General features: G+C 38.5%; 2 protein-coding genes across 4 annotated transcripts in view; one reads left to right on the plus strand and one right to left on the minus strand.

Moving 5' to 3' along the window:
• Nucleotides 1–8,772, minus strand: part of RNF111 (ring finger protein 111) — a 111,326-nt gene extending 102,554 nt beyond the window's left edge. The window contains exons 1-2 of one of the 2 annotated variants that reach the window (XM_079914580.1): nt 8,683–8,772; nt 8,049–8,096 (exon numbers count right to left, since the gene is read on the minus strand). In XM_079914580.1, the coding sequence (XP_079770706.1) occupies nt 8,049–8,083 (35 nt within the window). In that variant the 5' untranslated portion in view covers nt 8,084–8,096; nt 8,683–8,772. Of the gene's footprint in view, nt 1–8,048; nt 8,097–8,682 lie in introns of those variants that run through there. The other variant, XM_079914583.1, reaches the window with a different exon arrangement.
• A 206-nt stretch (nt 8,773–8,978) lies between these two features.
• The window catches only part of SLTM (SAFB like transcription modulator), a gene marked incomplete at its 5' end in the record, with an annotated part of 47,091 nt that continues 30,381 nt past the window's right edge, over nt 8,979–25,688 (plus strand). For both annotated transcript variants that reach the window (XM_079914577.1, XM_079914578.1), the window contains 5 exons: nt 8,979–9,140; nt 10,110–10,197; nt 21,064–21,128; nt 23,781–23,978; nt 24,880–24,927. In XM_079914577.1, coding sequence (XP_079770703.1) covers nt 8,979–9,140; nt 10,110–10,197; nt 21,064–21,128; nt 23,781–23,978; nt 24,880–24,927 — 561 coding nt within the window. The remainder of the gene's footprint in view (nt 9,141–10,109; nt 10,198–21,063; nt 21,129–23,780; nt 23,979–24,879; nt 24,928–25,688) is intronic.

Raw genomic sequence — 25,688 nt, forward strand, 5'->3', positions numbered from 1 at the left:
AGCTGGGGACCTGCTTTCCAAGTCATGTTGGAACCAGGACCCCAAGGTCTTGGTGCCCCGGCCTGGTGTCAGGCCTGAGCCTCTGAAGTGGGAGAGCCGAGTTTAGGACATTGGACCAACAGAGACCTCCCAGGCCCACATAATATCAATCAGCGAGAGCTCTCCCAGAGATCGCCGTCTCACGCCGTCTCACGCTGTCTCACGCTAAGACCCAGCTTCACCCAAGGGCCAGCAAGCTCCACTGCTGGACGTCCCATGGCAAATAACTAGCAAGACAGGAACACAACCCTACCCATTAGCAGAGAGGCTGCCTAAAATCATTCTGAGTTCACAGTCACCCCAAAACACACTACTGGAGGTGGCCCTGCCCACCAGAAAGACAAGATCCAGTCCCATCCACCAGAACACAGGCACCAGTCCCCTCCACCAGGAAGCCTACACAAGACACTGAACCAACCTCACCTATTGGGGGCAGACACCAAAAACAATGGGAACTATGAACCTGCAGCCTGTGAAAAGGAGACCCCAAACACAGTAAGTTAAACAAAATGAGAAGACACAGAAATATGCAGCAGATGAAGCAGCAACGTAAAAACCCACCAGACCAAACAAATGGAGAGGAAATAGGCAGTCTACCTGAAAAAGAATCCATAGTAATGATAGTAGAGATGATCCAAAATCTTGGAAATAGAATGGAGAAAATACAAGAAATGTTTAACAAGGACTTAGAAGAACTAAAGAGCAAACAAACAGTGATGGACAACAACAATAAATGAAATTAAAAATTCTCTAGAAGGAAACAATAGCAGAAAAACTGAGGCAGAAGAACAGATAAGTGACCTGGAAGATAAAATAGTGGAAATAACTACCACAGAGCAGAATAAAGAAAAAAGAGTGAAAAGAATAGAGGATAGTCTCCGAGACCTCTGGGACAACATTAAATGCACCAACATTCGAATTATAGGGGTCCCAGAAGAAGAAGAGAAAAAGAAAGGGTCTGAGAAAATATTTGAAGAGATTAGAGTTGAAAACTCCTCTAACATGGGAAAGGAAACAGTCAGTCAAGTCCAGGAAGCACAGCAAGCCCCAAACAAGATAAATCCAAGGAGAAACACACCAAGACATATATTAATCAAACTATCAAAAATTAAATACAAAGAAAACATATTAAAAGCAGCAAGGGAAAAGCAACAAATAACATACAAGAGAATCCCCATAAGGTTAACAGCTGATCCTTCAGCAGAAACTCTGCAAGCCAGAAGAGAGTGGCAGGACATAGTTAAAGTGATGAAAGGGAAAAACCTACAACCAACATTACTCTACCCAACAAGGATCTCATTCAGATTTGACGGAGAAATTAAAACCTTTACAGACAAGCAAAAGCTAAGAGAATTCAGCACCACCACACGAGATTTACAACGAACGCTAAAGGAACTTTTCTAGGCAAGAAACACAAGAGAAGGAAAAGACCTACAAAAACAAACCCAAAACAATTAAGAATATGGTAATAGGAACATACATATTGATAATTACCTTAAATGTAAATGGATTAAATGCTCCAACCCAAAGACATAGACTGGCTGAATGGATGCAAAAATAAGACCCATATATATGCTGTCTACAAAAGACCCAATTCAGGGCTTCCCTGGTAGCACAGTGGTTGAGAGTCCGCCTGCCAATGCAGGGGACACAGGTGGGTGCCCCAGTCCAGGAAGATCGCACGTGCTGCGGAGTGGCTGGGCCCGTGAGCCATGGCCGCTGAGCCTGTGCGTCCGGAGCCTGCGCTCCACAACAGGAGAGGCCACAACAGTGAGAGGCCCGCGTACGGCAAAAAAAAAAAAAAAAAAAGAGACCCAATTCAGACCTAGGGACACATACAGACTGAAAGTGAGGGGATGGAAAAAGATATTCCATGCAAATGGCAATCAAAAGAAAGCTGGAGTAGCAATTCTCATATCAGACAAGACAGACTTTAAAATAAAGACTATTACAAGAGACAAAGAAGGACACTACATAACGATCAGGGATCAATCCAAGAAGAAGATATAACAGTTGTAAATATTTATGCACCCAACATAGGAGCACCTCAATACATAAGGCAAATGCTAACAGCCATAAAAGGGGAAATCAACAGTAACACAGTAATTGTAGGTGACTTTAACACCCCACTTTACCAATGGACAGATCATCCAAAATGAAAATAAATAAGGAAACACAGGGGCTTCCCTGCTGGCACAGTGGTTGAGAGTCCACCTGCTGATGCAGGGGACACGGGTTCGTGCCCCGGTCCGGGAAGATCCCACATGCCACGGAATGGCTGGGCCCGTGAGCCATGGCCGCTGAGCCTGCGTGTCCAGAGCCTGTGCTCTGCCATGGGAGAGGCCATAGCAGTGAGAGGCCTGCGTACCACAAAAAAAAAAAAAAAAAAATCTTCCAACAAACAAAAGCCCAGGATCAAATGGTTTCACAGGCAAACTCTATCAAACTTTTAGAGAAGAGCTAACACCTATACTTCTCAAACTCTTCCAAAATATAGCAGAGGGAGGAACACTCCCCCCCAGACTCATTCTACAAGGCCACCATCACCCTGATACCAAAACCAGACAAAGATGTCACAAACAGAGAAAACTACAGGCCAATATCACTGATGAACATAGATGCAAAAATCCTCAACAAATACTAGCAAATAGAATCCAACAGCACATTAAGGATAATAAACCACGATCAAGTGGGTTTATCCCAGGAATGCAAGGATTCTTCAATATACGCAAATCAATCAATGTGATACACCATATTAACAAATTCAAGGATAAAAACCATATGATCATCTCAATAGGTGCAGAAAAAGATTTCAACAAAATTCAACACCCATTTATGATAAAAACTTTCCAGAATGTAAGCCTAGAGGGAACTTACTTCAACATAATAAAGGCCATATATGACAAACTCACAGCCAACATCGTTCTCAGTGGTGAAAAACTCAAGCCATTTTCTCTAAGGTCAGGAACAAGACAAGGTTGCCCACTCTCACCACTATTATTCAACATAGTTTTGGAAGTTTTAGCCACAGCCATCAGAGAAGAAAAAGAAATAAAAGGAATCCAAATTGGAAAAGAAGAAGTAAAGCTGTCACTGTTTGCAGATGACATGATACTATACATAGAAAATACTAAAGGTGCTACTAGAGAACTACTAGAGGTAATTGATGAATTTGGTAAAGTAGCAGGATACAGAATTAATGCACAGAAATCTCTTGCATTCCTATACACTAATGATGAAAAATCTGAAAGAAAAATTAAGGAAACACTCCCATTTACCATTGCAACAAAAAGAATAAAATACCTAGGAATAAACCTACCTAAGGCAAAAAAAGACCTGTATGCAGAAAACTATAAGACACTGATGAAAGAAATTAAAGACGATACAAACAGATGGAGAGATATACCATGTTCTTGGATTGGAAGAATCAACATTGTGAAAATGACTATACTACCCAAAGCAATCTACAGATTCAATGCAGTCTCTATCAAACTACCAATGGCATTTTTCACAGAGCTAGAACAAAAAATTTCATGATTTGTATGGAAACACAAAAGACCTTGAACAGCCAAATCAATCTTGAGAATGAAAAAAGGAGCTGGAGGAATCAGGCCCTGAGACTTCAGACTATATTACAAAGCTACAGTAATCAAGACAGTATGGTACTGGCACAAAAACAGAAATATAGATCAATGGAACAGGATAGAAAGCCCAGAGATAAACCCATGCACATATGGTCACCTTATCTTTGATAAATGAGGCAAGAATATACAATGGAGAAAAGACAGCCTCTTCAATAAGTGGTGCTGGGAAAACTGGACAGCTACATGTAAAAGAATGAAATTAGAACACTCCCTAACACCATACACAAAAATAAACTCCAAATGGATTAAAGACCTAAATGTAAGGCCAGACAGTATAAAACTCTTAGAGGAAAACAGGCAGAACACTGTATGACATCAATCACAGCAAGATCCTTTTTGGCCCACCTCCTAGAGAAACGGAAATAAAAACAAAAATAAACAAATGGGACCTAATGAAACTTAAAAGCTTTTGCACAGCAAGGAAACCATAAAGAAGACGAAAAGACAGCCCTCAGAATGGGAGAAAATATTTGCAAATGAAGCAACTGACAAAGGGCAGCTCATGCAGCTCAATATCAAAAAAACAAACAACCCAATCCAAATATGGGCAGAAGACCTAAATAGACATTTCTCCAAAGAAGATATACAGATGGCCAACAAACACATGAAAGGATGCTCAACATCACTAATCATTAGAGAAATGCAAATCAAAACTACAATGAGGTATCATCTCACACCAGTCAGAATAGTCATCATCAAAAAATCTACAAACAATAAATGCTGGAGAGGGTGTGGAGAAAAGGGAACCCTCTTGCACTGTTGGTGGGAATGTAAATTGATACAGCCACTATGGAGAATGGTATGGTGGTTCCTTAAAAAACTAAAGATAGAACTACCATATGACTCAGCAATCCCACTACTGGGCATATATGCTGAGAAAACCATAATTCAAAAGGAGTCATGTACCACAATGTTCATTGCAGCTCTGTTTACAATAGCCAGGACATGGAAGCAACCTAAGTGTCCATCAACAGATGAATGGATAAAGAAGATGTGGCACATATATACAATGGAATATTACTCAGCCATGAGAAGAAATGAAACTGAATTATTTGTAGTGAGGTGGATGGACCTAGAGTCTGTCATACAGAGTGAAGTAAGTCAGAAAGAAAAAAACAAATACCGTATGCTTACACATATATATGGATATATGGAATGTAAAAAAAAAAAAAGGTTCTGATGAACCTAGGGTGAGGACAGGAATAAAGATGCAGATGCAGAGAATGGACTTGAGGATGTGGGGAGGGGGAAGGGTAAGCTGGGACGAAGTGAGAGAGCAGCATTGACATATATACACTACCAAATGTAAAACAGCTAGCTAGTGGGAAGCAGCTGCATAGCACAGGGAGATCAGCTCAGTGCTTTGTGACCACCTACAGGGGTGGGATAGGGAGGGTGGGAGGGAGACGCAAGAGGGAGGGTATATGGGGATATATATATATACGTATAGCTGATTCACTTCATCATACACCAGAAACTAAGACAACATTGTAAAGCAATTATACTCCAATACCAATAAAGATGTTAAAAAAAAAGTTATCATATATTCACCACCTATTCAGCACCCTGGACCCCCATGGAACCCTGTCAACCCTGATCTTTTTAATGTCTGTATAATTTTGTCCTTTTCAGAATGTAATATAAATCAGATCATATAATATGAAAACTTATTCAGAGTGGCTTCTTTACTCTGTGTCTTAGGTGGCTTGAAAGTTATTTTTTGTTATTATTAAATAGTATCTCATCATGTGGTTGTAGCACAGATTGGTTGCATACATTCCTATTTTGAAAGTCATTTTGAACCTTTCTTGTTTTGGATGAACATGAATAAAGTTGATGTTAACATTTGAAAAACAATAAAATAATGAGCGCAGAAGTACTCAGTAAATGGCAAGAGGCTTTATACATAAAATATGTTATCAGTGGATACATGTATATGTATAACAGATTCACTTTGCTGTACACCTGAAACTAACACAACATTGTAAATCAACTATACTCCAATAATTTTTTTTTTAAAGTTGTCAATTTTCTAGGAGTGTTCTTGATGTAGAAATAAGTGCATCATGTTTCTTCACCTAAATATATTTCACTAAAAGATGAAAACAGGAAAAAAATAGTGTACAAAAAAAATTCATTTAAAGGTGGATTATTTAGATAATTCAAAAAAACAAGAATCATAGGTTAAATGACAAAATTAAATATCCTACACATTAAAAGTGAAAAAATATAGTGTGTCCATTTTATTTTTTCTCTATTACAAAAAATTAGATTTATGTGTGGATTTTCCCCCAACTTAATTTGAATAACTTCAAACCTATAAAAAATTTAAACTGTATACAGTGAACAACCTTATGTCTTTCATCTAGATTTCCTAATTGTTAATTTTGCCTAATTTTGTCACATTTGTCTCCCCAATTATTAACATCTTGCCACACTTATTTTATTTTAACTTATTGCCACATCTCTTTCTCTTTCTCATGTTGGGCTCTCTGCCTTTCTTTCCCATTTGAAAGTATATTGCAGACAGAATGACACTTCACTTCAAGAACCTCAGCAAATATCCCCTAAGAACTAGGACATTCTACATAACCATGCTATAACACTCCAGATATTTAACATTGGTACCATAACACAATCTAATACAAAGCCACATTTCCCAATTGCCTCAAATTTCCCAATTGTCCATTTAAGCCGCTTTTTCATTCTTTGATGCAGGTTCCAAACAACATTCACACATAAAGCTTAGTTATCATGTATCTGTATTGTAGAACTGCTCTACTACTTTTACTTTCATGATATAGTTGGAACCTCCATAGCCATGCATTCAACCATCCATGGATTCAACCAACTGTGGATCAAAAATATTCCCCCCAATTCCAGAAATTTCCAAAAAGCAAAACTTGAATTTGCCACGTACTGGTGACTGTTTACATAGCGCTTGCATCGTGTTTACAATTATTTACATAGCATTTACATTGTATTTGGTATTATAAGTAATCTAGAGACGATTTTAAATATGCAGGAGGACGTACATAGGTAATATGCAAATGCTACACTGTTTTATGTAAGGGACTTGAGCATCTGCAGATTTTGGTATCTGAGGGGTTGCTGGAACCAATCCTGCACTGATACCAACAGACACCTGCACTGCTTTGTTTAAGAGTCCAGAGCAGGTTTTTTGTTGTTGCTGTTGTTGTTTTAGGTATTACTTTTATTTATTTATTTGGTGGCACCAGATCTTAGTTGCCCCTCACCAGCTCCTTAGTTGTGGCATGTGAACTCTTAGTTGTGGCACGCATGTGGGATCTAGTTCCCTGGCCAGGGATGGAACCCGGGCCCCCTGCATTGGGAGCACAGAGTCTTAACCACTGCACCACCAGGGAAGTCCCCAGAGCAGTTATTTTGTGCAATGTCCTACAATCAGATTTGTCTGATTGTTTTCTCATGATGAGATTTAGGTTAAACATTCTTGGCAATTTGGCAGGTGATGTATCCTCCGGTACATCAGATCAGAAGGTACAGGTCTCCATTGTAAGATAACTCCATTATAAGATTTTTTTTAAAGACAAAAACTCATTCATTTTACATATAACATTAGCTTTGGGTTAATATAACCCCTCTTTACAAGTGTCCACAGAAGGTGGGAGCAGGGTGGAAAAGACACTGGCATGAGAACTGAGGTTTAGTGCCAATTTGGTCAGTAATTAATTGTGGGGTCCCTAGGTAAAAATCTTAAAATCTTCATCTATTAAAGAGAGAGAAAAAGAGAGAGAGAGAGAGAGAGAGGAATGAGCCAGAAGATTTCTAAAGATCCTTTGAGTTCTAATATTCTATGACTATGAATCAACGTGTAATAGAGACAGAGGTGGGTTTGGGAGACTCTGCTCCTAATGCAGGGGGCCTGGGTTCCATCCCTGGCCAGGGAACTAGATCCCACATGCATGCTGCAACTAAGAGTTCACATGCCACAACTAAGGAGCTGGTGAGGGGCAACTAAGAGCACCAGTTCGGCCACATACCAGCTATGTGAACACGGACAAGCCATTTAATCTCTCTAAGGCTTGCAGAGATTTACCTCAGAGAATGCAGAAAAATTAAGGGATTATTGCATGTCAAAGTGCATTATAAACCATAAAAAAAACTACCTAACTGGCGCGTATTATTTTATAATATCCAGTTTTTCTCTTTTTGCTCTAATTAGTTAATGAGAAAAGCAACCTAAAGTGACACAGACCTCATCAACTTTAAAACTAGGAAATGCCAGCGTTGTGTGTCATAATCTATTCATGGAATTTATAGAATAGTTTTATTCCATAAATGCTTATGCTTTGATGATTAATAATAGTGCCTAAAGTTACTCACTTGTACAGGCTAGTCCCGCCGAAGAGGATTGTCATTGTTCTTGGAATCCTAAATTTTGAGAGGGACAAAACAGTGAACACAGTGCATGAGAACGGTAACAAGTACTTACAAACTAAATTCCTTATTTAGTAATCAATTTTGTGTTGAGCCATCAGGACCCCCGGAGAGGATGGCAAACTGAGGCCAGCGCAGAAGGGAAGTTGTCCTGCTTGTTCAGTGAGATGGGCAGCCCTAGAATAGGGCTCTTGAGCAAAGGCATGTTTTCCCGAGACAGCTAGTGGGACTTGTCACACAGGCCAGCCCTATTATATTCTTATAACCCTTTATACTCTTTATATTAACCGCCCCAGCGTTTCTTTCCGGCCTTCCAACAGAACTCGGGGAACCTAGTTAGTTCGTGCACAGTGGCCACATTTTTTCGATTATTCAGCAGAACCGATAAAGTATTTCCCTGGAAGAGGTTTAGGGCGCGCACACGCCCCTTGGTTTGCGTTGAGTGACGCGCGCACTATCTATGCCGAGAGTGCCCAGCGCACTGCTGTTGCTCAAGACTCGAGACACTTCCAGAAAATGGCTAACGAAGCGGTGGGGAACCGCGGCACGGCGGACGTTGGTGCCGTTGAACGCGCCTGACCTCCTAGTCCATGCAAGGCAGGGGGGTGGTCGCACCGCCCAGGTGGCAGCGTCCGGCTCCGCAGCGCGCGCTGGGCGCCATCCCCCGCCTCCCGCCAGTGCGCACGCGCGCCCCTCATCCGGGTGCTGGTTGAGGCTGCAGGTTGCGCCGGGGTGGCGGACAGGGGGCGGGGCTAGTGGCTCATTGTGCGCAGCGCTGTGCGGCGCCGGCGGCCGGCGAGGCCTGAGTTGAAGTTGGAGCTGCTGCCGCCGCCCTGCAGATCACTCGCTGCCTAGGCAGCGCGCTGTTCTTCTAAAATGGCTGCCGCTACCGGTGCTGTGGCAGCCTCGGCCGCCTCAGGTCAGGCGGAAGGTAAAAAGATCACCGATCTGCGGGTCATCGATCTCAAGTCCGAGCTGAAACGGCGGAACCTGGACATCACCGGAGTCAAGACTGTGCTCGTTTCCCGACTCAAGCAGGTGAGGCCCGGCTAGGTCCGGGAAGGCGAGCTTAGGCCGCGCCTCGGAGCCCCCACTTCCGCCGCAGCCCCCGTCCGCTCGCAGCCGCCGGGGCCCGCGGGGCGGCGAGGTGGGGAGGTCCCGGGCGGCGCCCGCGCGCGCGGGAGGGCGAGGACCCTCTCGCGGCGCCCCCGCCCCCGCGCGCCGGGCCTGGCCTGCGAGCGGCCCGCGAGCGGCCCGCGAGCCGCCCGGGACCGGCCGCCGCAGCCCAGCGCACCCCTGCCTCCCCCGGGACGTCTCTGCCAGGCTGCGGACGGCCGGCGCGGCCTCCCAAGGGCGATCGTGGAGACCCGGGAGGCGCTCGGTCCCCAGCCTTTAGCGATGGTGAGCGCGTGCATTTCTTGGCCTCGTAGGGACTGGTTACTTTGGTGACTTCTGCGAAGTTACCATTTAATTGTGTCCAACCGTTTCCTCCCCATATTGGGGGGTAATTGGTAGTGGGAGTTGATGGGTGGGTAAGAGAAAGGGTTTGTTTTCCGCTGGGTTTTCAGTTTTTGCATTAGCGCAATAATCTTTTTCTTCCCTGATTATCTTTCTGGTTTGAGTGAGCGTTGGAATTGTAGTAGAGGAGAAATAAGTTTGTACTATAGAAATTAGGAAAGCTCCTTTTAGTTCTTTACTTTCGTAGCTAGCAACTTTGCTGCAATCGAGAATATTTAGACTTTTGTTCAGTATGATAATATGTGTTAGTTAATTTTCTCGACTGGGTAATATGTAAAACTCCATGTGATTTTGATACCTAATGATATTTCCTCCTGAAAGTTTCTCTCACTCGTGTAGTTTAATTGCTCCTTTGTGAGGTTGGTTTATGAAATGACTGGCAATTCTAATGTCTTGAGGCTTGAGGTTTGCTAATTTTTTTTTTCATTTCGTTTTTTAAAATAAGTTTAGATAGACTGTGTAGCATATTAACTTCTCTTTCTAATGTAGGCTATTGAAGAGGAAGGAGGCGATCCAGATAATATTGAATTAACTGTTTCAACTGATACTCCAAACAAGAAACCAACCAAAGGCAAAGGTTGTTACGAGTTATAAACATATTTTAAAATATATTTTGGTTATATAACTTGCCTCTGCTCTTGTGCCACTTGCCCTGTTTATATAGTGCTACTCTTTGCTATTTCCCTCTGGCACTCTGCCTTGTTGGGTCAAGGAAGAAAAGTTACTGTTGCCAGGCTTTGGGTGACTAGTAGCCCTTAAGATTTGGCTGAAGCTGACCTGAAAGTGAGACCAGTTCTTTCTTGCTTCTGAAAAAATTACAAAGTCAAGTTCCATAATATTTCTTCCTTCATAGTGTGAAGACCTGAAGAGTAAAATACGGTTTAATACATGTCTACCTTGCCCCACAATTGGCAGAGTATTGATGGAATTCCTACCAAATCTTTCACCTTGGCTCCTTGCTGTTTTCTCTAGTATATTAAAATTTTATAACCTTTGTGTTTAGTATTTTGTTTGATTTGGTGAACTTAATTTTGCATTTATGCCATTAAACATTCTAATTTTCAGTGAAATTCAAAAAGACCTTTACCAATCATACTAACAAGGAAGGGAAAAAATCCATGACTAATTAGCTTAAAAATAAAAAGTTTTAAGTTATAGGGATATGTTAATGATTTCGATTTTATAACTTTTAAAGTAGGCCAGAATATATTTCTAGGATATGGTGATTTAATGAATAGGTAAAGGTAGTTTTAAATTAACATTTTAACAATATAAATGAGACTTAGATATATTTGAAAGGTTCTGGTAAGTGAAATACTTACTTGAATAATTACGGATTTCTCCCTCAGTCCTATAAGGACAATGTCAGAGGGTGGGCATGATGTGGGTATCTGGATCCTGGTACCTACATACAAGTTCCATGCAGCTGCAGCATTTTAAAAACCTAACACTCTTTACTGCTTTAAGTGATCCTAAATGCTACTCTCTGCTGTAGACCAGATTGATGGAACTAGAGTAAAATGGTTGAATGGATTAACCTTGAAAAGAAGGAAATAGTCAAGTTTGATCTTAAGCAATCTGCATGAGTATTGGGACCAGGCACATCCTGATGCCATCTCACTGAGAGTTTTTGTAGGTTTGCAAGAGTGCCCTATTTGTGCCAAAGGAAATTGAAAAGGGCAAAGAAGCATTTTCTGGATGGGATGGGAATGGCAGAGGTAGAAATGGTGTTTAGAGGAGTAACAAAGTTATCTTGAAAATCTGTGGCTTTTAATGTAATTCTTAATTCAGTGTATCACTTTGAGAGATACATTTCCCTGTGTTAGAGAAGCTTGTGTTGAGAAGCCTCTGCTGACAAACTCAGAGGCAATTTCAAAATGAGGAAGCATAAAAAATTCAGAAATAAGTACATCAGGAATTAACCATGTTTCTTATTGTGATTTCTTATAATGATTTTGATTCATGTCATTTATTTAGCATATTGTGGTAGTTTGATAGATGTTATGTATTAATCATGGTCCCAAATTTATATTTAAGCTGATTACTGATTTTAGCATGTAAAGTAAATCTCATTTGATTTATTCATTCTCACCTACTTTTAATTTCTCTGTGTATCCCTTTCTTTTTTAGTCATTAGGAACTTCACTCATCCTACCTTTAGCAATAAATTCAGCAATATACCGTTTTAAGAAGTTTTTCAGTATACACATGTATATGTGTATGTATGTATGTGTGTGTATATATATATATAAAAGTATGTTAATTTTTCCTCTTATATGGATTATAAGGATACTTGAAATTTAATTTTTCCATAACTCTGATGTTAAGGTATCTTGTAGTATTTAGTCAGGAGTCGTAACATTAATTGTGTGTCTGCAGCACACTACAACTGAGTACTTCATGAGACTCATTCTGGGACATGTGTGATAAATAGCTCTTGTCTCCTTGAGTTCCATTTATCATTGTTCTGAAAGTCCTGTGAATGAGAAAGAACATAATGTAAATCTCAAACTAAGAACCTAGTTTGAATTAATTTACAGTTAAGATGCTTATAAGTAAGATGATTTTAAATTAAGTTTAAAAATAATTTTTAGACATCAAATTTGAATAGGGAAACTTTAAAAAATATTAATAATTAACAGATTTTTAAAACTAAGGATTCAAGAAATTAAATAGTATTGTAATATGATGTTCTTTTTGTCACATCTTGTTTCACTTAGCAGTATCTATCTTAAAAGTAATTGCATCTTAGTCATACTAATTTTCCTTCAATGGGTATACTTCCTTTTTATAAAATTGGAAAATTTACTAGACCATCTGTAAGGGTCTCTTAATTCTGAAATTTAATAATTATATGTAGCTAGGAGCCAGAAGAAAAATTCTTTTTTTAGCTAAAATAGATGTATAAGGAAGGAACAGGAAAACTCATAGGTCCTCAGTCAGTATGGATATCTTTAGCTGGGAATACTAGAAAAGGATAAGAATAAAGAAAGGGATTACTTAGAGGCAGTCATGTAGACAACAGCAAGACACCACGTTTAATAGCTTGCTAGGCAAAATAAATAATTCTTTTGATGATGTGGCTTAATGTAGCAATAAAATTAAATGATGTTGAATGATAAGGCAAGAGAAGCTTCATGGGTCTTGTAAAGTTACTTAGGTGAAATATTAAGTTCGTTCTCTTATAAGTGCAGGGTCACTATTTCTCAAACAATTTTTTTGTGTTAAAATGATTATGTTTTGACAGATTAGAGGAAAAGGAATCTGCATTCTTAAGTATATTATAGAATATTTTTAAAAATGCTGTTATTACAAGCACAAACTCACAAACTTGTAACAAATGTTGATAATGTTATAGCGGGTCCTAATATTTATGGTTAACATATTTGTAAAATCTATTTGCATAGAGTTAGTGGGGTGAAGTTTTAAGCTTAAGATTGGTTCTCACTTCTGAGTCTTTGCTATTCTCTTTGCTATGAAATTTTTAATAAGTAACCTAGAAGAGCGCTTCACCAGTGAGAGTTACTGTCATCATTTGGGTGTGTGTTAAGAAAGTGGTTAAACAGGTAGAGCTAACTCCTCATTAGCTTCTTTTAGAGATTATAGATGTAAACTTTCTTTCGGTTCACCTGTAAACAGCATATCATTCTTTTGGATATTCAACCTTTCGAGTCACCTCTAAACTTCAGCCAAAGCTACTTTAAGTAGTTAATCAGTGCAATATTCAGAAGTATATGTAATCAGTACTTACCGAATTGAAACTCACTTACAGTACTTGCAGGTTTAAAAAAGATTCAAACTGCTATATAAAATCTGTTTTGTTCCCACTATAGAAACAAGTATATTTTCGGGTTGCAGGTTTATCCAAACATAATGCCTGATTATGTGTGGAAAGTACCACACTCAGTATAATTAATTACATGTTTACTGTGTAAAGCTTTCTAAAATTTGTATGCCAAATAAGAATATAGTAATCAACCACATAAAATGAATTTCATATAATTTAGTGTCATAGTGCACTGTAATGCTTGCTTTTTTTTTAAACTGTTGTATGTTTGGATGTTAAGGAAACTTTAATCAGAACTGTGGCATTGAGAAACATTTTGGGGACAAAATTGTCATAAATCTTTTTTGGGTACCCACTGGGCTAGAAGCTTTGTGGGGGTGAGGACATAGTCTTTTATTTACATTAATCTCTGTAATGCCTAGCATATTGCCTGGCACATAACAGGTTTGTTGAATGAATACTGAGGGCCATATGATGACTTTCTTAACAACTGCTTTTAAAAATATTTCTTTTGGTGCTTATTTTAATTGCATATTTCTTTGTAGGCAGCAGTCAATCAGAGATTAATAGTCTTTACTATTTTCCAAACATTTTTTCTTTTTAAGGTGCTTTTCTCAACAGCACTAGTGGCTTCTCCTTAAACACTGATTGTGAAATGTACTTTTAGAGTATGTGAATCATGGCACTCGCCTTTTATCCCTCACCAAGTTGTTGCTGTGTTGGAAAGCCTCATAACTTTTGCTGGAATATTGTCCAGCCTCAGAAGTTGTGTATGTCATTTTCATTTCACAAAATCAGGCCCTTTTACCTCAGCCATTAAAACCTGCATTTGACTTATGCAGTTGTATATGGTGGATTATGTTTATCATCAAAGCACTTTTGTACTTTTTTCAGCCATTTTATTGTGTCAAATATGGTGTGTGTCAAGGATCCTGGTGGGGAGATAGATAAAGTTTTCTAGTACTTTATGACAGTGTCTTTCTCCCATGTCATTCATCTCCTAGGCATTTTGAATTAAGGACAGAAGACTTCAGACTTTTTCTTCTCTTTCATGAACTCATGTAAAATAAAGTGAGAATTGTCCAAGAATTAGAGGAAAAAGCAGTCATTATTATCAGTTGGTGGCATCAGAAATGACTTTAATGAAGAGACTGAACAATGGCTTAGGGTTTAAGGCTGAAATTTGCTGATTTATTTCATCAACTATAAGTTAGTTCTCACACATTACAATAAAAGGGCCTCGGTGTGGTGCAATTCTGGGAGTTAACCATTCACACCATAAACTCCACAGCCCGAGTTAGCCTTATGTGGCAGTTCTGGTAACCTGGAATAGTAGTTTGTATTATGGCTTTACAGAATTGTTTTCCAGATTATAAAAGTGAAATGTTTTCATTTTAAAAATTAGATAATCCAGAAAAGTACAAAAAAGTGAAAATTGCCTGTAATTCCACCACTCGGATTTTATCACAGATAACATGATCTAAGGTATATACGTACATGTGCATGTACTCATAGGAGGTTTATGTTTAAGGTTTTTTTTTTTTTCTAACCTTGTTGAGAATTAATACCGGTTCATACCTACTCAAGGTGTTTTATTGAAGCTAGGTAGAATTTAAATTTTTTCTAGTCTGGAGAATCTGAAAACGGTAACCTTTTATGTTCTTCTCACTCCAACTTCTTCAGTTATGCTCAGTCTGCTCTACATTAGAGTCATTTGAGTTTTTAAAAATACAGATACCTGGGCTTCCCTGGTGGCGCAGTGGTTGAGAGTCCGCCTGCCGATGCAGGGGACCACGGGTTCGTGCCCCGGTCCGGGAAGATCCCACATGCCGCGGAGCGGCTGGGCCCGTGAGCCATGGCCGCTGAGCCTGCGCGTCCGGAGCCTGTGGTCTGCAACTGGAGAAGCCACAATGATGAGAGGCCAGCGTACCGCAAACAAAACAAAACAAAACAAAAAAATACAGATACCATGCTCCTGCCCCCCAGAGAGTTGGTTTTGGTTACTCTGTTGGGGGCCCAGGAATCAGTATTTTCTAAAAGTTCCCCAGGTGATTCGCATGCAGTTAGGGTTAAGAACCACTGGCTGCTCTAGATTACTGCTTAAAACTTAGCATCATTTTCATTCATCTCTTTCTGCCTGTCAGTTTGCAATTAGTTCTCTGTTACAGTTTTCAAAACACTTTCACATTGCTTTATTTGATGCTCACAATAATGCTGAGCTAAGCAGTGCTAGTTTCTTCTTATTGATAGGATAGAAAAGTAATCTGTTAAGAACTCAAGTTACATTCTTGCTGCCTTTTAAAGTCTTGTGCAAATGCTCACAAGTGTGTGTGGATGTTCAGTTTGGTTGTCTTTAGAGACACAGTTAAGAGATTTTAAAAAATATACATTTGGTGTGTTCCAGATTTATTTTATTATAGTGAGTATGAAATATCTTTATGGTAGATTTTTAAAAAATAATAAAATGACCTATTGGATGGCTGCTATGTTTAGGACAGTGTGCAAAGCCTTTTAGAAAACTGATTTCATTAGTGAAATACCATTTTAATAGAAGAGAGACTAAAACACATATGCAAATGGTTAACACAGGGCATAGTACGTGATTATTTTAAGATTTCATACAGTTGAGGAGAGGTTGTTGCTGGAATCATCAGTGTTGTTCAGTTTGGCCTGGTCTCTGAGTCTTCCCCCCTCTTATCCAACAGAAATTTTATGACTGAACATTTTCTAACGTTTCATAGCTTCTGTAAATGTTTAGGGGAAAAGTTACTCAGCCACAAAATTTTTTTGGCAATATTACTTTAAAATCTACTTGTTAAGTGGATTTTTTGTTTCATTTTGTTTCTGGAGGTATTTCTGAACTTGAAAAGGAAAATTACCAAACCTTGTAAGGACCAGTTTGCCTTTGAAGAAGAAAACCAAATTGCCATCCAAAATTCTTTATTGTTAATTCTGAAATACAAACATTCTGAAAATGAAGTTTTTTCTTAAGTTTGGTGGCAAAAGTGAGGCTACTTATAGTCTTGGTTTATCCTAATTGATGTTAATATTCATATATTTCATTGCACAAATGTTTCCGTGATTGATTGAGAGAAGCTGTTCCAGAAGCCACTGGGAGGTTTAAATTAACACATGGTATAGACACTATTGTACTCTCTTAAAATCTGACAGTTCTGAAACATGTCTGGCCCCAGTGGTTTCACTAAGGATTTGTGGACCCATAAAAACAATGCTGCATAATTAAGGAGGTATTCTAGTGTCGTCTTCCTTTGGTGTATACATTTTTACTTTACCATTTTACTTTTGACCCTAAAATCATTGCAGTGAAATTTCAAAATAACTATATGTTACTACTATGATAGTTTGAGATGTGATAAGTAATTTTGCTTCCAGTTTTTATTTTGCTATTCAGACTATCTTTACGACTCAGTTTATTTTCTAGTTTTGTTCCTCAGAGCATTAAAGTTAGGCTTCCGACTACATTGCACTTTCAGTTAGCTTCCTCATCCTGGTGATGCTACTTTGCTTTGGACCAGTTCCCATTTCTGTGGTATATGCCAGATTCCCTGAAGGACAAAAGATTCATTTATTAGTTTGTTGTAGGAGCTTTCATAGCACAGGCTTAAATGGGATATGGGGTATAAACGATTACTGACTGTACAAAAATGTGCCTAAGCTGGTGGTGCTTGTTGAATTAAGTGGGATTTGATTTTTCTTTTAAGTTATTTCTTATCTGTGACATCATAAAAGTTAGGAGTCTGTCGATGTACTTTGTAACATCGTTAAAGTTGGAGTTTACAGTCCTTACTGACAGGATGGGGTTGCACATGATGCTAGTTTGACTGGCATGTCACGTCTTACCTTTGTCCCAGTGAGGGCTGATAGAAATTCTGAATAGAAATCCAGACCTTGTTTACTGCTAGCATCCAACCTATAACCTACACCATTATCAGTCAGGATATATATAATGCTTGAGTATCTACTTATTATATAGCATTGTACTAGGTTCTGGGCTGGATGATGAACATCATAGCTTTTTAAGATGTGAATTATTTTTGTATGGTGGAGGGGTGATACTTTTTTTCATAAAGGAAGAAATTACAGTATAGTTTCTAATTCATCATGTGTAAACAAGTGCAGAGTTACAGATCATGAGAGGAGTCAAAAACTAGTGTGTGAAATGTCAGTTTTCTTAAATATTATGTACCTATCAGGTTATTATTAAAGTTTCATCACTGTATGTTTGAAAATCTCCTCCTTGTGGTTTTTATGCTTACAAGCTTATGACACATTGTGTCCAGTGCTTTCATGTGCTACATCTGTTAAAAACAATAAGGGATAGCAAACTTGGACCTTTTTGTGTACCTCTGCCTCTTGTTGCCTGTTTGTCATGGGGCAAGTTACGTAATTTCTGTGACTCTCACATTTTAAAATTTTATGGATGTGGCTTGTGGAGCCTGTGTTCATGCTAAAAGAGATAACATTTTTAACAACTGGCACATTGTAGCCACTTGAACATCAATGGTTTTGTGGTTTTTGAGGAGTGGGAATAGGCCTGGGATTAAACTGAAGCACTACCCTTACTAACTTTGTAATCTGATTAACTTTTCAGCATTAGTTTCCTGTTTTGTAAAATGGGGCTAGTTAAGAGGATAAAATAAATGCATTAATACATATGAAGCATTTATCCTAGTGTCTGCACTGTGGAAGCTGCTTAAGCAGTGGTAGTGACTGCTGTTGTTGTTTTGGTTGATGTAGTGTAATTTGGTTTTCCTTTAAGTAAACTAAGGCAAGTGAAACTCACCATGGATAGTGATGTAGCTTGTCATTATGATGAGGGCTGCCATTTCAAAGATGGTATCTGTAAATTGAGTTAATTAACCACTGCTTACTAGAATAATGTCTTTTAAGTAGGTCATAGTAAGATGAAGTGGAAAGAATTTAAGACTGGAAAAGAGAAGCCTTGGCTTCCAGTTCTGACAATGCCATTTACTAGCTTTGGGCAAGCTGTATAACCTCGGGTTCGTTTTCTCTTTTGTAAAGTTGTGATTACCGGCCCTATGTACCATGGGGTGCTAGGAAAAATCAGTTGACCTTTTTTTTCTAAGTGCTTTGCGGGACTTCCCTGGTGGCGCAGTGGTTAAGAATCCACCTGCCAATGCAGGGGACACGCGTTTGAGCCCTGGTCTGGGAAGATTCCCCCATACTGCAGAGCGGTTAGGCACGTGAGCCACAACTGCTGAGCCTGCGCTCTAGAGCATGCGAGCCACAACTACTGAAGCCTGCACGCCTAGAGCCCGTGCTCCGCAACAAGAGAAGCCACTGCAGTGAGAAGCCCACACACTGCAACGAAGAGTAGCCCTCACTCGCCACAACTAGAGAAAGCCCGTGCACAGCAATGAAGACCCCATGCAGCCAAAAATAAAATATAATAAAATAAATTAAAAAAAATAAAGCACTTTGCAAATTGTAAAGCATTTTATATTTGTGAAGAGTAAATAATATTTGCAAATGATCTGAAGGAGTTCACCCAAAAGCTCTGCTCTATAGGTTATTTGGTGGTGTGTGTGTTGGGGGGTGGAATCCTATAGTTTTATTTTATTTATTTATTTAATTTATTTTTGGCTGCGTTGGGTCTTAGTTGCCGCACGCGGGATCTTCGTTGAGCCCTGTGGCTCTTCGTTGTGGTGCACGAGCTTCAGGGCCATGGGGTCTGTAGTTGTGGTGCATGGGCTCTGTAGTTTGTGACACGCGGGCTCTAGTTGAGGTGCGCCAGCTCAGTAGCTGTGGCGCGCCAGCTCAGTAGTTGTGGCATGTGGGCTTAGTTGCCCCGTGGCGTGTGGGGTCTTACTTCCCTGACCAGGGATCAAACCCTCGTCCCCTGCATTAGAAGGCAGATTCTTTACCACTGGACCACTAGGAAGTCCCAATCCTATAGTTTTAAAAAGCTTATTTCTTCTCAAAGGTAGCATCTTTAAAGTTTTTAGATTATGGAACTTTCTCTAAACGTGATAAAACAGTTTAGTGAGCTCTTTCTCACCTGATACTGTTTTCTTTTGTAAGGAAGGAACAGCTCTCTTGTTGCCCTTGTAGTAACTTCTAATTTGTATTTTCTCTAAAATACAAATACCACTAAGCTCAACATTTTATTTCTCTTTTGATTCACACAAGCCCTCAGGGACACGAAGACCTCTTTTACCTCAGTGGATAAAAGAAAACTCTTTACTCTTAATCTTTTCACGTATTTGGAAAGGACCAGTATCTTGTTTCACTTTTTTTTTTTTTCTTTTTGGGGTACGCGGGCCTCTCACTGCTGTGGCTTCTCCCGTTGCGGAGCACAGGCTCCGGACGCGCAGGCTCAGCGGCCATGGCTCACAGGCCCAGCCGCTCCGCGGCATGTGGGATCTTCCCGGACCGGGGCACGAACCCGTGTCCCCTGCATCGGCAGGCGGACTCTCAACCACTGCGCCACCAGGGAAGCCCTTGTTTCACTTTTTATCTCTCATTCATGGAAAGGATTTCAAATTGGGCGTAGATGGAAGATAGGAGCTGGTGAGGAGACATGGGAAAGGGAGGCATCCTAACTTTTTTCTTACAGTTACCTCACAACTAAACCCTCTACTCTGGGGGTCATGGAAGCTTGAGACATGGCAACGCCTGTTTTACGCAAAGGAAAGGTTGATTAGTTAGCCTCAGGAAAGAATCATTAACCTCTCAAAATCAGTAAAAATTTAAAAATTTAATAGTAAAATTTTAGCAGCTGTGATTTTTTTTTTTTTTTTAACAGCATTTCTGATACATTATGGGTTATTTAACTAGTAGATGTTTGTGGACTAGCTTGAAAACACAAACTTTTAGCTTTGGCTCTGTGGAAAACTTTTTTTTTCCTGATGTGGAAAACATTTTTAAAATTCCAACCACCAGTTTGCAAAGTTTTGAAGATGAGGTCAGGGAGGCCTGTAGTCTATCTAGAAGCTCTTAACAGTTTTTGGTCTGAAGTAATTTCTACTTGCCTTAAATCAGTTAAATCAGTCATTATGTTAAGCTCCCAGCGCTATTTATATTTAGGCCTTTGGAGAAACACAAAATAAGCATAAAAGCAGTCACTGTACTTAAGGTATTTTTTTAAGTGGTGAAGCAAGATGTACTTGAGAGTACAAGGCAATATCTAATCAGCTGATGGATTGTGAGGTGTCAAGTGTGAGAATTTTATTTTAGAGAAAGCTTGTTGACAAGGAGGACTTAGGGAAGGCTTTATGGGGGATATGAGTCTTGAATTTAGCTATCAGATGTCTGGTTATGTATACAAATAGGAGAGAACTGTTGAAAGGTGCTGCTACTTCCGGGAGAATTGGAGGTAGAGAATTTGAGTGGTGTAAAAAATGTACCTCATATGTCAAGTCGGTTAAGATGATGGGTTCATATGTAGGATTAATTGTACAGTTTATTTTAGTGAAATGAAACAGCATGTCATTGTTAATAAAGCTTTTTTTTTGTTTGGGACAGCTGTGGCCAGGTGGTTTATAAGCAGTTGGCATTAGCTTTGTCAGATGATTTGGGAGTGGAGAGTGGTACCTCGGGGTAAACTTCTCTGAATGTTTTTTGCTTTTGAAGTAATAAAATATTGGTTGTTAGCCCATTTTCCTTCTTTCGCAGGTAAAAAACAGGAAGCAGATGAGTTGAGTGGAGATGCTTCTGTGGAAGATGATGCTTTTGTCAAGGTAAAGTGTTAATTACACAGGTTAAGATGTTTATTTTGAGCCTAGCATTTTGCATGATGAATTCATGCATTTTACTTGAACAATAGACACTGAAATATGTAGGTAAAATAATGATAGAGACTTATGTAATATTGTCAATCTTATTAATTCTCATAGTTGAGAAATATAATAAATAACTTTATCTTTAGTTAAATGAGACAAAGCAAAAAATGTTTGTCAGAGCATTTAAGTAGAAATCTGAGACATAGGGGCCAGAGGAACAGCTACAGGACAATTGTTATCTTAGTTCCTGGACAAGGTACTGCCCATTGCATTAGCTTTCGTATATAACAAACAGAACTTAGAAAAATGTAGTCCCTAAAATGGAGAGAGTTGCTGATGTGTTGCTACTTGGTGAAGATCAGATTAAGAAATTTGTTTTGCCCTTTAAAGATAAGCCAGGTCTTTATTGGCTAAAAAAGAATGTACTTTAGAACTGACCAACCAGAAATATGAAGTATTTTAATTTTAATTGAGGTTGTGGCAGTTCTATATTACTGTTATTTTTAATCATAGTTAGATTTTTTTGTTTTGTTTTCATTTTAATGAAGTGTGATCTGCTATTTACTGATCATTAGATCTTAGGTAGTGTGGCATTTGCAGGAGTTATTTAATGAGCATAGTTCCTCGTAACTTATGTACATTTACACCCCATGTATTTCCATTTTCTGTGTACAGTTAGGCCATATTGCCATAACATCTTGGGATGTCTGTGTGCTCCACCATGAAGCCAGCTCATGTCCATTCACCCACCCATCTCTCCTACGGTCTAGCTCTCTACCCTCCCTACGTTATACACACACAAGCCACACAGCACCATGCGTCTCAACGCTTTGTATCTTGCACTTTGAGGGCAGGCACAGAGAGAAAGAGATGTTTGGTTGAGGAGTTAGCCCTGCAGTCAGATAGTTTAGGAAATGTTTGCTCAGGGATCCATTAAAATTGATGATTGCATGTCTGTAACCAGCTTTCGTTTGAGCATTTAAGAACTCTTCAGTCTTTGTGTTCTTTTATCCTTGTGGTATATCTTCCATTAGGTTTGTTCCTTTGCTCTTATTTTCTCTAGTTATCTTCACTAGTGAGTGCATGATTCAGCCAAAATTACCCATAAGCTGGAAAAGCATTGTGCCTTAGTAAAAACCCTTTTAGTTTTCACATTTCTAACTTCCTTTCAGCTCTTCAGTTCATAAAAATGTTTCAGTCGTTTGAAACATCACGAGATGTAATATTGCTGTCTCTTATATGTACTGCAGAGGTTGCCTTTGTGTAATTATTAAATGAACCTGGTCTCATAATGTCTAGAAGAACAAAAGAGCTTTTAAAAAAATACTATTTAAATATATCTTCACTCTCTTTATATTTCTTTTTCCCTTTGGAAGTATCCGCGTATGTGATGAATTTGATAGAAATTAAGTGAATATGCTTTCCCTGTTTCTCAGAGTTGGCAGTTTTGGAATTTATACAGTAGTGGTGGGTAAATATCACCTATTGCTTAGATATATGAATACTATGGGAATTACTTCTACTTATAGGTGAGGAGAATGGTCAAAGTTGGCACTTCAGAGTAGATGAAGTTCCCTCAGTGACTTCCCTTGTGATTTTCTTTTGTTTTGCACCTATTCTTCCACCATCATATAACCAACCACCTACTCCATTTTCAATCCCCTACGTTCCTCCACCCATAGGTAGTGAAGCTGGTTAAACCTCTGTCCCAGAGACGCCCTGCTCCCCAAGCACTCCATATTCCAAAACAATCGTATTTCTTCTCGGTGCCCACCAGAAATTTCTATTCACTCATTGCAGTTCAGCTATGAATGATTAATAGTTATACCCCTGCACTTTTCCCCTTTTAACTCAGAAACTTTTTGTTAAATCTGCTAGATGTACCATGAGAATAGCAAAGGAGGAAGGGATGTTCATTGCTTTCAACCCTTTCTCTGCAGTTAGTCAAAGAGGGAACTAGGCACATTGCTGCTTTTCTTTGTTTTTACTGAGGTACCCTTGTATCCTTAAACTTTGAAGGGCAAACAGATATTCTTTCACAGAGGCAATCCCAACCTATGTTCCCCTGCTTAATCGGCTTTGTGACATAGTGGTAGATTTCAAAGCTAATACATTTAGATTAATTATTTGCATATTTTCTAAGAACAGACATTGGTGTAACAGTTGGGATTCCTTATTATTAATTGGAAATAAACTTTATATTATCGTATGTAAGATTTCCGTGGTCTTTGAAGTTAAATCAAACTGTGACATGTGGAGAAAAGAAGTCATTTCTTTGAAGCCGTGTCTTGAAGGATGGCTCATACAAGTATGTGATTTGGTAAATATTAAACAACTGGAACTTGAGAGCAATCCAGTTAGTGTGTATGTGTTTCAGTGTAAGAGATTTGGGAACTCAGATGCGTAGTTTAATGACCTTGGTTTTAGACCCCCTCTATTTTTAAAGACACAGTTAGTGTGTCCTATAAAATGATTGAACTTTGACTTTGGGAATAATGTCAAAATATGATAAAAGTGAAAACATTTAGAGATGTAAATTACCAAAAAGGTTTGGTGGATAGCCTATAGTACTTTGCCTCGAGTTGTACCAAATTTTCTTACCATTAAAAGGACTGTGAATTGGAGCATCAAGAGGCACATGAACAAGATGGAAGTGACGAACTAAAGGACTCTGAAGAATTTGGTGAAAATGAAGAAGAAAATGTGCCTTCCAAGGAGTTACTTTCTGCAGAAGAGAACAAGAGAGCTCATGAATTAATAGAGGCAGAAGCAATAGAAGATATAGAAAAAGAGGACATCGAAAGTCAGGTCTTTAGCCAGTTTTTTTTAAAACGTGACACAGATAAATTAAGTACTAAATAATAAAAACGTATATTTCTAGTTCAATGTGAAAGTCACAGAACTTTAAAAAAAATATATTTTTAAAGTTATTTATAAATCACTCAGACTCCTACCATCTAAGATGACCCTTTTATTTTTGCTTATTATCTTCCACATATGTATATATTTTTACCTAGTAGTTATCATGCCATAAGTTGCTATTCTATATAATATTTTCACATAACATATCATAATGACTTCATAATTCTTGTGTTACACCACAGTTTATTAGACTGTTTTCTATGTGTCTGATAGCTACTCCTTTAATTTGGGATATTTAAGTTGTTTACTACCCTACTATGAATGAGTGTACCAATCTAACTCTGACCTTGCTAACATTATAAGGTGGTAGTTTTGGTTTGTTTTGTTTTTACTACTTTAGAAGATATAAAAGACTAATTTGCATTTATTTGGTTGTCATCAAGGGTGGGGAAATTACTTATGAAGGTTTAACTTAAAAGCATATAATTTTTAAATCTTTTCTTTGAATGAAATAGATCATTTGTCCTGCTTTGAAGTATGTTAGTACATCTTAAGAAAATCAAGGGATTAGGGGGTCAGTATTCATGCTTAGAACACTTCGTTCTACTTAGCCTAATAAATGAAGGGCTCATGAAGGACATTTTTCTAATTCTTTTATCAATGTGACTAAGCGTTTCTGTTGGCATAAAAAATATAGCCTGAATTATTAAGCATTGACTTAGGACCCATGGTATCCATAGACCCTGCACAGAACACGAGGCACATGATAATCGGGTATAGCATAAAAGCATTCTCATGTTACCCAGATATTTTGTAAAGCAAAGCTATTGTATACCCTTTTACTTAGGAAATTGAAGCTCAAGAAGGTGAAGATGATACCTTTCTAACAGCCCAAGTAAGTTTACATTTAGTCCTATGAATTTGATATTGTGGGTGGAAGGGCTTGGAAAAGGAATCTTATTTTGACTTCATAATTCTTTAATTCATAAAACTGCCTTAAATTTAATACTGAGTTACTTATGTGGTGTATACAAAATACTTTAAAGTGCCAGCTGAAATTTCTGTTGCCATAGAGGTAATTGGAAGTTATTACAACAAGGTTCCTACCATTTTCAAAATAAAAATAAAAACAGTCTATCCTTTGTATAAAACATGACTCTAGTTACCAGTCTTTTGGGAAGCCTTCACACTCCTTGATTTTTTTTGGTCACTTTGGTATAAAATAAATCATTTAAAAGTACTAATATCCTTTTCAAAGCTTTAAAATTTGGTTAATTTAACACTCCTAGGATGGGCATAGTATAAAAATGATAAAAATCTCTGTTCAATTAATTTACTTGGGGTATGTATGTATGTATGTATGTGTATGTGTGTGTAGAAAATGACAACTCTTCTAGTCTGTATTAGATTTTGTTTTTGGTATATGTGATACGCGTAGTGTACATTTTGAAGTATGACGTACAGATGCTGTAAACACATTTATAGCTCAATTTCTCTACTAAAAAATTATCCTCTTTTTCTCATATCTGTACTCAAGAATGCCTTGTTCATGTACCCTCTTTAAATAGTATACTTTCAAATAGAGATAGGGATTCCCTCTGTTTACTAGATTTAGAAAAAATAGTGATCCAGCTGTGTTTTTTCCTCATTCTAATA

This window comes from Stenella coeruleoalba, assembly GCF_951394435.1.
Source record: "Stenella coeruleoalba genome assembly, chromosome: 2".
Classification (NCBI taxonomy): Eukaryota; Metazoa; Chordata; class Mammalia; order Artiodactyla; family Delphinidae; genus Stenella; species Stenella coeruleoalba.